The 13,871-nt window shown below is 31.4% G+C and overlaps 1 protein-coding gene and 1 pseudogene across 1 annotated transcript; both read right to left on the reverse strand.

Moving 5' to 3' along the window:
• Positions 1 to 201: 201 nt before the first annotated feature.
• Positions 202 to 2,174, reverse strand: LOC100527546 (uncharacterized). The gene is made up of 2 exons (NM_001250705.2): positions 1,813 to 2,174; positions 202 to 834 (listed from the first exon to the last, which is right to left on the reverse strand). The coding sequence occupies exon 2, from the start codon at positions 782 to 784 to the stop codon at positions 374 to 376; it is 411 nt and encodes a 136-aa protein (NP_001237634.1). The 5' UTR covers positions 785 to 834; positions 1,813 to 2,174; the 3' UTR covers positions 202 to 373.
• Positions 2,175 to 12,120: 9,946 nt separating this feature from the next.
• Positions 12,121 to 13,638, reverse strand: LOC106798261 (uncharacterized; annotated as a pseudogene).
• Positions 13,639 to 13,871: the final 233 nt, after the last annotated feature.

Genomic DNA, 13,871 nt, shown 5'->3' on the forward strand with positions numbered 1-13,871 from the left:
CAGCATTGGACCATTCAACAATAGTTAGATTACTTGACATCACACACATGCTTGTTGAGTAAACAAACGTATCAAGAACTTAGTTAATTAAGAGAAATGAGAAATCCTCTTGTACCCACACGTGATGAAAAAAGAATATCTACAAAATTTCAGGCTTTCTTTTAGCAATAGTTTTATAGAGAAGACTAAAGGAGCACAGTCTGCTATGAATACTCAAAATTAAAATCAGAAATAGCACATGAAAGTCACAAAAGCAAAATGAGTAATAACAAGCAAACATAACAAGCCTTACACAATCAAACAATCCCTGTCTTGTGATAACAAACTCCATCTATTCCGAGGGCTTAAAACAGAAATATCATGAGAACCTTGCTCACTTGCAATCTACCCCAGCTTCAGCAGCACGGTGAGGCTTGTTCTTACGCCGGCTACCATTCTGTCGGAATCCAGTAGTCTTTATTGAATCTTCAGGGCCTGACTTTGCTAGGATGCCATTGTCCTCTTTCAAGGGATCTATCTTCTCTTTAACCTGTGTAGATCTCTTCCTTTTTCTTTTATTAACTGTGATAGCCTGAGTTTTCAAATCATCCGTAGAACCATTGCCTTTCACATTCTCCTCGTCTTTCTCAATTATTTCAGTTACTTCCACTTCTTCAATTTCATCTGTTAGTGGCTTCACTGGTCTTCCCCTTCTTCTATAAGCTGGGACTTTATCCTCTTCACCACTTCCAGGATCCTCAGCAATAACAGATTGCTTCTTCCCTTTTCCTCTGCCTCTGCCCATTGCCAAAAGCCCTTGTTGTCAAAATGTACTAAAATTTCTCTGTAAGAAATCTGCGCAGACAAAACAACTAATTATACTTCAAAATCCAAACATAGATCAAATAACTGAAACAAAACATGAGGTTTAAAAGTTGATGGTTAAAACTGCAAATCAATTTTGACTGATGCTACTTGAAACCAGGTAATTATGAGATGAAATGTTTTGTTTCTAAGTATCTCTAGCATCAATTATGTGTTTATACTAAATCAAAAGTAACAGAAGTCAAGTATGCAATTATAACTTATCTTCAGTTTATTACTATTTAAGGATCGAATAAAGAATGCATCAGTTGAAATTCTGATGCAAGCCAAGAGCAAGGACTTCGGGATATGGTTTACATATGCTCACTCTTTTAATTGACAACATAAAAAGACCTAAACATCATTTAGAAAATCATTGCAAAGAATGGTTTCTTTGGTCAATAATCAGAAGAAAAAAAACATGCACAAACACATTTCAGAACAACCTATTTCTGAAATTCTGAACAGCCTATTTCAGAACAACCAATCAAAGGATCAAGTTACCTTCAATTTCACCAAGGAAAATGACAAACACATCAAACAGTGAAAACATTACATCTCATTTCAATTTTCAAATCATTTTCTTTAGCAATAAATCGAACCACATAGCGGATCACCTAATCCTGAGCTGAGTCTGGGAACAGCCAAGAGAAACCCAAAATACAATAAAAACTTTATTTCAATGTAACCAATATATAATATTAACATTTTTTTTAAGCCCGAGTTCGATCTAGTTCATGCTCAATGTAAGTAGACTTCACAAACTCCTCTGCTTCAAAACAATAAGAAATCTTATACCAAAGAAGAATTGAAACCACTTTGGTAGTTTATTATAAGGATCAAAACAGAAGACAATAAACATCAGAAATAGAGGCAGAAAAAAGAAAAAGTAACCAATAACATTATAGATTTGCACAGAGAGAATTGAGATTGAGGAAGCAAGAGAGACAGAAGAGAAATGAAGCTAACCTCCTATATTGAATCAAATTTCTGCATATAAAAAACAACCCATTTTACAAAATCAGATAACAAAAATCCAGAAAGAGGGTAGACCCAGATGGAAGCATTGGTTTTTCTGAGAATGGTTTGAAGCAAAGCATTAACGGAGAGAAAGAGAGAAGAACAAAAGGTAAAAAATTTGATCTGGGTCAAAGAGAGTGAAGAGACAGATCAGAGAAGTGATGTGAATGAAGAGAAATATGAGATGAAAGATAGAGACTTGGTGAGTGGAAAAATGTGGAACTAGGTTAGAGAGCAGTGAGTGACCAAAGAAAGAACTGAAACAAGGCAGGGAGAAAGAACTGAAAAAGAGCGGAAGTAGGATGGAAAAATAGAAAATAAAAAAACATGGAAGATAGCTAGCCGAGAGTTGAAATTTTCTTCTTTTTTTTTTCTTTATTTATTACCGGTAGGATAATAGTAATGACTATTTGTCATAAAAAATATTTTTTTTTTTCCTTTGATCAAGTATTCCTACCTAAGACACAAAAAAGGTAAAAAGTTAAAATCTCCTGTTTTTTTCTACAATAATTTTTTTTGTTATCGTAATGAAAACAAGTTGAATTAAGTCAAGGCAAATAGTTAAAGTTAAAATTTCTTTTATTAAAAAAATTCTTAAAATTTAATATATTTGTTTAAAGAAGATTTTCCGAAATTACACAAATTTTCTTGTTTTTTAACATTCACATTAATATCCCACTAAAAAATAACTTTCATTACGATAACAAATTTTCATTTATTAACATTCACATTAAGCATATTATTTGTATATTTTTTAGTTGGAGACTTAGAATGAATAACTTTTAAAAAAACAAGAAATTAAATTATATTTTTAAACTTTTTAAGAAAAAAGGGGGAAGTTATTAATGTGAATATACAAATAATATGCTTAAATTTCTTAAGTTATTAATGTGAATATAATTTTCATTCTAAGTCTCCCACTAAAAAATATACAAATAATATGCTTAAAGCAAAACTCTGTAATAGGTCATTGAGATTTGAGTTAATGCAACTAGCAACATCGAATGTTTCAATCTTTCTATTTATATTTGTTCTTATAAAGAGATCTTAAGGACCTTCAATCTGGAAGTACTTCTTTTAAAAATATGAATATTGCATGCATTTACTGTGCATTTAAAGATTTTGAACATTGTTATGATATCTTCAAACTGTGAATGTTGTTTTTGTTACTCTGAAGTTGACAGAAAATAAGAAGAAAAATAGAATTTTCTATTTCTATATATAAATGTTTATTTTCTTTCAAAGATTATATTTCATATTCAATTTTGTGTCAAACATGATATTTAAGATTGTTATGCTTTTAGAATATGACCTTGATGTTTAATCTTATTTGGTCACACAATAGAGAATTGTTCAATAATCTTAAGATAAAATTAATAGACTTCAATCTTACTTATAAGTTGTCAAACAATTTTAGGATGATTAAGTTTTGCCTTATACCCTCTTAAGATGATCTCCATAAGAATATAAATCTTTTTAAACATACAAAATGACACTTTTTAATTTCTATACACTTTCTACTATACAAGGTACAAGGTGTACAAAATACATGTGGTATCTTAGTTGGTACTTCAAGACACATGTTCATCCTTTATATCAGCCCTAAAATAGGAGTACGGGCGTCCGACACTTAGCAGTTGGGCTCCCCTACAAGTTACACATTATCTGTAACTATTTTATCTCTTAATTATTTGAATATCCTGTAACTACTTTATCTTTTGGAAGATATTCAATTATTTACTTGCACATTATCTGTAACTATTAAATTTGTTGGAATTTTAGAGGGTCATTATAAAATATCAATAACCACCAAGAACACATTATGTTAGATTATTAGGAAGAGTTTTAGGAATACCTAAATCCATAATGATTGATCAAACAAACGCAGTAGAATCTAAATTTGTATGTTATTTCTGATCTATGTACTGTTTTTAGGATATGTTACGAACACAGATAACCGACTAACAACGTAACCGGTGGCTTCATGATTATTCCTTAACCAAAACCTCTTTGTTCCTTAATAGGACCTTCCTAACTCTTCACATGGGGGAAATAAAAACTATATGTGACAACTCGATATATTGGGAACCATAGCCTTCTTATAGTGTGTTAACCTAATAGGGTTCTCATTATCCCCTAATGGGTGGGCCAACACTGACATTTACTCATTTAAGTCCATATTATCTTATTTGGTTGTCTAACAGACTCACTTAATTTGATCATATAAAATATAACCCACTAAAGATAAATAGTTAATATAATTGCCTTATAATATTAGCTCACATTAATTATTGGAATAGAAAATTCCAACAATCTCTCACTTGGGATACATATTGTAACAATTATATAAAAAATTCTTAAGCGCACATCTGTATGTTATTTACCTTTAGACTTCCACCTTAACAACCTAGTTCATCTCATATATTAATAATGGAATGATTGCGGCTTTCGTCACTACAACAAATGTAACTAGACTTCAATGACCACTACATCAGTACACTCAATGACATAGGTCAATATGGATAAGCAGCATGGAAATTACATGCAATGTGATCTTAGTCATGCCTACCTCCAACTAGTCAAACTTTATTCTTTATAGAGATATATCCAAACATAACATAAATATTGCAAACAAAATAAGCTAATAATGAAATGATAAACTTCAACTTTATTTCTGTAAAAAATCCAAACAATAAAATATTTGTAAACCATAAAATATAGAACATAAATCAGACTCCCACTAAACTAAGGTACTATCAAGAATTACACCCATATGAGCAGTGTGAAACTTTAAGTGTCATACCTTTAGTAAGTGGATTAGCTAGCATGGAATGAGTCCCTATATGTTCTATACAAATCTGTATTTTTTGAATTCTTTATTTAACAATCAAATACTTCATGCCAACAAAATTTTACTTGATTGAATCCTTAATAAGACCGCTAAGATATTGTCTTAATAAACTCCCGATAGCTACTTAATGTTGGCGACAACAGACAAACCAGTTACAATAATTTAGCAATCATAAATTCTAGTATGATGTCTCATAGCAAAATATTAACTCCACCAATATGGTTAAATGTGAATCCTTATGTGGAGTGATTGCTATTAAGACATTCCGAAAAAATCGAAGTCAGAATACCCAATGATCTCTAAGCTTCTAGATTTTCGATATGAAAACATGTAGTTTCATGTTCTCTTCAATTAACGCATAATACATTTTACTACTTTCTAGTGTTGCATACCAAGATTACTCAAATATCACCTTAGGACTCCCACAAAAATTTAGTTTAGGACAATAAAAAAATAAACTTAAGCATACATGATAAATTGTAATATAACTATTTTGCAACAATAAGTCGTATGATGATAGTAGGATGTCATCGACATATAATACAAAAATAATAAATTTACTCTCATTGAACTTTTAGTACACACAATCATCAACCAAATTTATCTCAACACCATAAGAGATAATCTAGATGAATTTTTAATACCATAAACGAGAGACTTGTTTAAAAGCATAAATGAATTTATTTAGTTTGTATACCATAGACTTTAGATTATCTTAAACAAGGTTTTCTAGTTGCACCGTATAAATTGTTTCATCAATATTTCTATTTAGAAACATAATCTTTACATTCATATGTGCAAAACAATTATCAAAATAATCTACAGTGTCATTATAGTTCTAAGAAAGTCTTTCTAAAAAATCAGAGAGAAAGTCTCTTTGTGATCAATGTCTTCTTTCATGTAAAACTTTTGGCGACAAGACAATCTTTATATATCTCAAAATTACCCATTGAATCCCTTTCGACTATAGATATTTATATACAACTTATGGGTTTCACACTTTCAAGCAATTTGACGATATCTCAAATGTCATGTTCAACCATCGGTTTTATTACATCATTTATGGTATCAATCTACTTGAGAGTTAGAGTACAACATGATTTGACTAAGGTCAATTAGACTTTCTCAGTCAACCTAATCTCATATTCATGTTCTTAAAGAAATATGACATAATTATATCAAATTACATTTTTCATTTCTCTAGTGGATCTTCTTAATTCACTTCTTGAGGTTATTGAGTTTGAACTTTAGGTGGTGCTTGAGAGAGAATCTTAGTGTTGTTTTGTCTTTTAATAATGTTAGGAGTAATATCATTATTTAATTACCATATTTGTTTCTTGAACAATGGTAAGTATAAAGGCTTATCTATTGTCAATAACATATTATTCTTTAAAGGAAACACTTCTTATGTTTCGTTCCCCTCCAAACTCAATTTCCTCAAGGAGTCTTGCACGTCACAAACATGATCTCAAAGTGGGATTATAAAACTCATACACGCGAGAGCTTTAAATGTAATAAAAAAAAAATTATAACTACTTATCTTTAAGTCCAACTTACCTTCATGTAGCCTATAAGACATTGCTTCAATTGAACATTCCTAACTGTGTATATGCCTAATGTTGGAATTTCCCTGACTCATATCTATAAGATAGTGACTACTTTAATTGGTACCCTAAAAGAATATAAATTACATTCTTTAATGTCTTTCCCCAAAGCGACTTTGGTAGAAAATAATTAAAGTTCTTATCATATCTGTACAATTCTAGTTTCATCATTCTGCAACTTTGTTCATGTTAGGTTTGCCTAACATTACATGTTGTAAAATAATTTCACAATTATTGAAGAAAAACACATGGGGGACTCCAAATGTTGTACCTTATGTCATATATACCATAGTATTTTCCACGGTCACATTTGACAATCTTAATTTTTTTTCTTTTTATTTTTCTTAGTTGAAGTTCAACTTCATCTTTGAAAGATTAAATGTCTAGAAGCCAAAACTTCTTATAATTTAAATAAAGAGGAATCATCTATGAATATAATAAAATATATTTATTCATTCCATGAATCCATAAGGAATAGGATAAAAATATGTGCATGTATTAGTTCTAAGACATCCTTATTTTTTTTTAGCACCTGAATTTCATTTTGTTTGTTTATTTTCCCTTTATATACTCAATATAGACTATAAGGTCCAACCAATATAAAGGATCTAAAATTTCCTATAACACAAGCATCCAAATTCTCCATTAAGAGATATGACTTAAGCGTTTATGTTATAAAGTAATGAAATTCTCATTTAATTTTAAGTTTTGTACCACCCAAAAATGTTTGCAATAAGAACACTCAAATATTCATAAAAGAACTCATAACTTACAACATTTGAATCACACAAGAGACTAACTTTATTATTTATAATTGAACAAAAATAATTGAATTTGTCCAAATTAGAAATAAAATTTGGTTTATTAAATAGTTTAATATATGTCTCAACCAAATTTAAATAAAATTGAGTCTTTTAAAGCAACATAAAGTTCTCATAACTTCAATTATAACTTTATGTCATCGCTCACATAGAAGAATCTTTTGTTATCACTTGGCGGATGACTCCGTAGGTAGCTTCGTATAGACATGTTTTTGTGATTAGTAGAACCAAAATCTACCCATTAACGTCCTTCGGTATAAAACTAAATTAACTTTAAAATAAACAAAAATGAGAAGTTTACCATTTTCACACACTAAATAGTGTAAATGAGACCCTTTTTTTATATGTCTCTTCCTACAAAAGTAAAAAAGAAATTCCTTATCTTGTTCTCTCATTTCTTCTCTAGAAAAAAAAAAATTGTGCAATATCTTCAACTCTCAACTGGCTCCCCTCAAACTCTAAATTTTATACATGCAACTTTGGGATTTAAATAATATGAGTAATTTAAACCATAGTAATAACAACAACAACAATTAAAGAAGAGAACAATAAACATATAATGCACAAATAATCTTTATGGTAAATTTAAAGACCCAAACAAGATACCTAATGCATCATTAATCCTCAATTTTTGGATTGAAAAAGATTAACTGCAAGTGGTACTCTCGACGCATTGATCAAACATTGGTGATAAGTTCTGTCAAACAAAGGTTGTCTTTGGACACTTCATTGCTCACATGGAAAACTTATATGATGATTACTCTAGTCAAATAATGATTGTCTTTGAACATTTCATTTTTCACATGGAAAATCATACTATTTATAATCGCCACATGTTTACCATCGCAAACATGTAATTATTCTGCCAAATTGTGTCTTCCTTTGGACCGAGCACAATTCGCATGAAGAATTTCATGCAACATCCATGCAAATTCAATCAAATCAACTTACTCGACGGAAGTTACTTTGACAACTTATTGTTTCAATCAATTTAACAAAAAAATAGAAGATAATTTAATATAATAAATAAGAAACTTCACTTCACCTTCAATTTTAATTTGCTTTTAGAAAACCAGAGTTATATAAATAAAATATATAATAATATTTCTCCTTTAATTTATTAGCATTACAAGAAACGTGAAACACAAATTTTATCCAAAAGAAAGTAAAATAAACCAATACATGATTATATGACGTTAAAAGCCAATCGTCAGAAACCATGATTAGTAAAACAACACAACAACATTTTTTTTTTACGAAATAGAAAAACAACCCAATTCCTACAAACCAGTCTATTGCAAAAAAAAAATTTAATTCTCAATAATCTAACAGGTGGCTCTGATACCACTCGTTGGAATTTTAGAAGATCCTTATAAAATACCAATAATCCCAAAGAACACATTATGTTAGATTATCAAGAGCAATTTTAGGAATACCTGAATTCATAATGATTGATCAAACAAACGAAGCGGAATCTGAATCTGTAGGTGATTTCTGATCTATGTACTCTTCTTAGAATTTGTTACGGAACGGCTAACTAGCTAACAACGTAACCGGCGACTTTATAATTCTTCTTCAACCAGAACCTCTTTATTCCTTAATAGGACATTCGTAACTCTTTAGATGGAGAGAAGAAAAACTATATTATGTGACGACTCGGTATATTAGGGATCATAGTCTTTTTATAGTATGTTAACCTAATAGAGTTCTCATTATTCCCTGATGGGCCAACACTGACATCTGCTCATTTAAGTGCATATGATTTGATTTGGCTGTCTAACGGACTCACTTAATTTGATCACATAAAATAAAACCCATTAATGATAAATAGCTAATACAATTGTCTTATAATATTAGCCCAATTAATTATTGGAATAGAAAATTCCAACAATATTATCTACTAACTTTTATCTCTAAGTATGTATTATCTCTAAATTTATCTATAAACTACTAGACTATTAGCTACAAGTCGATAATTAGCTGGAAAGGTTATAACAACCCCTACAAATAAGAACTCGCAGCCCCATTCCACTCCTATAAGTACCAAGTTTCATCGAACTCTTAACACATCTTGAACACACTGTGCACACTTGCTTGCGTACCTTCTTATACATTTTTGTTTATTTTCCTAACTCATATACGTACTTAAGCGCTAAAGTCTTTTATTTTGTAGGTCTCCCCTCTTATCCTCTTAACAAAGACACCTCTCAAAGTCGACACGTGAAGTCCGAGAACGCACCCTAGCCATCTTGACGTGTGACAGTTTTGAATTTTGATAATACGCACTTAAAGTATCTAATGGCTATTTATTATTCATAAAATAACTTTATTATTTATATTATTTATTAAAACTACACAACTTTGTTTATTACTGATTAAAACCATAAAATTGACTTATTTTCACTCAACAATTATTATTAATAATATTATTAACGACAACAACGCTCAAATTATTTACAAACTTTTAGTATTAAGCTTACAAAACATAAATTTGATTCATTTATATAATTGCATTATTAAAATTGTCAATCACGATGGATGTTTTCCCATTGGCACAAGTATTTCACGTTAGACCCCTTGACTACTAGTCAAGTTAGCTTATCACTTTGAGCCGCCCTTACGGGTATTTAAGCATTACTCCTTATTAAATGTTAAGTATAATATTGACTAAAAAAACTTGTGTTTTTTCTAACCATATTTAAAAGAGTTAATTATAAGACATAACTACAAGCAACTGAATGATAAAATATTTTAACAGGTTATTAAACTAAACAACGACTTCTTTATTTTAGATATATTATTATTATTATTATTATTGCACCTAAATTATAACTTTTAACATAATTATCACATGGACATCGACAAAAAGGAATTATATTTTTGAAATTCTACTTTGTTTTTTTTTTTTTTGACGAGGTACTTTGTTGGTTAAACTTCACTTTCACTTTCGTATATCTTTCAAATCATATACAACACTATCATTAATACATACATGCCCATGCACATACACACATCACGATCATTTGTTTATATTTTTTAAGAAAACATTTTCAATTAAAATGTGTTTTTAAAAATTAGATAAGTTGGAGTATTTTAAAATCTAAAAATATTAATTTATGTGGAAAAAAAATCATATCATTACATCATTAAAAAAACACGCATTATTCAGTGCAATAGTAAAAGGCATACAAATAAATTACTTATAATAAACTTAATTAATTAAAATTCTATATTTGACACTATTATTCTTATTATTGATTAATGATAATATTTCTAAATTTTATTTTTAAAAAAAACTTTATGAATTTAGTAAACACATAAAATAAAATATTTTCCCTGTTGAGGCATAGGAAAAATAATTTGCTATCAAGTAGTAGGACACTGCTCAATGTAACAAAAATTATTTAAATATAAAATATTTGATATTTGCTTAACTATTTTTTATAAATAATTAAAATGTTAAAAAAGATATATTAAATACTACTTAACCCCTACTTAAAAGCAAAATCCAAAAAATGATAAACACAACTTGGTAGTTGGACCCGAAACAGAGCCATTGTCCAATTGTAATGATGCCTTTTAACGAGTTCCAAGTTGAGTTCAATCTTTAATCATCTAATGAAAGGACAAAACAAAATAGACACTATAATTGCTCAAGAAAGTATATACAATTGAAAACTTTGAATTCCAATGGGCAATTGAAGGGAGCCACCTAAAATAGGATTCTAAAGTTAGGATGTTGAACGGTGGTTAGTTAAAAGTAAGTTCGGTTGCTTTAAAGTTTGCATTTAAATACTGGACTTTTGCCTCAGCAAGAAAGGCAGAAATTCCAACCTATCAGTGTGGAGGAATAACAAGCCACTAATAGTTCAATCTCACTTGCTTCCTCAATTTCTATTTTTCAAATTGATAGTAGACAAATGTTTGGTAAAAACATTGTCACCAAAGCTATATAGTATCTATGATAAATTATCCATCTTGTGTCCCGTGGCAAATATCTATGATTTCATTATTCATCTTTATGAAAGCTGTTATTCTTGCTAAGTTGCTATGCTTTTTTGAGTTCGAAGGTTCTGAAATTTTTTAGCTGGATCTGATATAGATACTGAATTCAGATGCAATGTGGGTTTTCCGTAACACTTTGATCAATACATGCACAAGATGTGTGTGTTATTTCAGACGTCCCAGAGATATAAGATTGAGTTGGTAGTTAAAAAGATGAGTTTAAGGGAGAAGATGGGACAAAGATTGTGGGTTCCAATTTCTCTCACTAACATTTTAACAAAAACTAACGTACATTGATTGATTAAAAAAAAAAGTTTGTTTTCAGAGGCAAAATTATTACATAATGCCGAACTGCAGAGTATGTATGTTTCTCTTAACAATTTCTTTGGTTAGAAAAAAAAAAGTTAACAAATTGATAGCTTTCAACCCAACAAACCAGGTCATCTAATTTTCAATTGTAAAATAAATACAGTTTCTCATCCTCACCAGTTCCATTTGCCGTGTGGTTCATACTTGAGGAACAGATCTAGTTAGACTAGAAAATTCTAGGAAAGTGATCTGCAATGTAACTGGGGTAAGCGTGTGAGAAGGTGACTTTGACGACAAATGATCTATCTAGTCAACATTCTTCTACCTACAAGCCATGTCATAAATATCTGCAATCAACAATCACACATGATGTTAGATCATGAAAACCTGTATTCTAGTTGTCCATGATGGTTTCATGTCAATGCGATGCCGGCTAACATATCTGATCTTCAATTGGCTATCTGCAATGTGCACACCATATCTACTAGTCAACTTTAAGTGACTCATTCCATAATACAACTTGCAGTTCAATCATCCTTAATAGATGGTAAAAGTAGGGGATGCACATGGTCTGAACCACAAACAGATTGCCAGATTCACCCATTATTATCCACCTCAGAAGTGATCAAATCTCAGCAAAAGACTGGATTTATAATCTCATGTTTGCTTCCATAAAAAAATACCAATTGAAGAGAATTTCTTCAAACGACTAAACTTACTTAGAAGAAATTTGTGCCTACAGATCCTGCAAAACTTGAAGGCCAGATTGATGGCGCTTTACATACAGCTTCTCAAATGCTTTATCAACCCTTCAAGGCAAATAGGAAAGAAAGGAAGGAAAACTCGCTAAATCCGATATAGAATATCCTAAACTCACAAAATTCTCAATTTTCATGCTGATCCTATCCGTGGTCTGACTAAGAATCTGTGGGGAATCTCAAATCATCTTACAGACATCCTCATACTCCTAATCGCCTCATTCATTTTCCTTGAGTTCTCCACATACCCCAACTTGAGCATGAACTTCTTCTTCTGGTCCTTCAACTCATACTCCAAATACGAGTTCCTGAAAGGCTGAATCCTCCTTCCCAGAGCCCGACTCTCCATTACCAGAGGATCATCCCTCACAACTCTATACAGCTGCTTCTTGCCAACATTCAAGTTAGTAAGCAATGTATTCGTTTTCTTAAAAGTGAAGGAACCCAACACCAAGCAGTGAGACTGCAAAATCCTCCCAATCTCCGAAGCCTCCATCTCAATCATGGTCAAGAACAGAAAACACTGCCTCAGGTTGGACAAAAACTTAGCGACCCGAATCTCAGGAAATTCGAGAAGCACGAGAGCAACCCGGTCCACAGACAACCCAAATTTGAACAAAAAGTTAATCAAAGACAGCACACTTCCTCCAGACTCCTCAAAAACAACACTAGGGTGACGAACGATAAAATTACCCAATTGTTCCTCACTTTAAACCCTAGCAAGCAAACACAAAACATGAAGCACTATCCTCCAATTACAACAACCCTGATCATCCAACACATTCAACAAATTCTCACCATCCTTTCCAACAACACCCTTCAATTTCTCCACAACCCTAACAAAATCCAAATCAACACCCCCAACCAAAATGCAGGGGCTGGAAGCAATCACACACGTCAACATCCTCGGCGCAACGCCGCGCTATTCGTAATCGCGAAGCTTCGAGATAAAAACCCCGGATTCATAACGAAAAATCTGAGGAGTTAATTAGAAAAGCCTCCCCATCTTGGTGCGGGGAACGCCGTAGTTGCAGAGGGTACGGTAATTCTCCATGAGCAAAACTTCGTCGTTTAGCTAAATCATGTCACGCGGGAGAAGAGGCGCGTACTCGGGAGGTGTGAGGCCAGCGCGCGATGGTGGTGTCGAGGAGGCCGTGGAGGAATGAGGGTGAGTTTCTGCACATGTTGTCGGCGTCGACGATGCTGGCGGATTCGGAGGGTCTCTTCTTCGTGCTCTGGAACCTTCTAGGGTTTTGCCAGGGTTTTAGGATGATGAGTTTATGAACGTTGGGTTTTCGAAAGAGGAACATTGCGTTTGTGGGTACGGTGTCGTTTTGGTGATTGAAATTATGAGAGTGGAGGGCTCTGTCTCTGTCCTCCATTTTAAGCACTCAGTTTAGGGTGAGCCGAAACCCATAAACAACCATCATGTTACCGGCAGATATGAACAAGTGATAAATATTTGAACATATAAAATTTATACTAAAAAATAAAAACGTATAAATTATATTTTAGATGTCATAAATAATTTATATAGTGATATTTGATATTTTTAATTATTGATAAATACTCTTAAAAAATCAAAATTTAGGTTAAATTAAAAATATTGAAAACTATAAATTAGAAGAGATAAAAAAATTGTTAAGTTGATATTAAAAAC

Source organism: Glycine max, chromosome 3 (genome assembly GCF_000004515.6).
Source record: "Glycine max cultivar Williams 82 chromosome 3, Glycine_max_v4.0, whole genome shotgun sequence".
Lineage (NCBI taxonomy): Eukaryota > Viridiplantae > Streptophyta > Magnoliopsida > Fabales > Fabaceae > Glycine > Glycine max.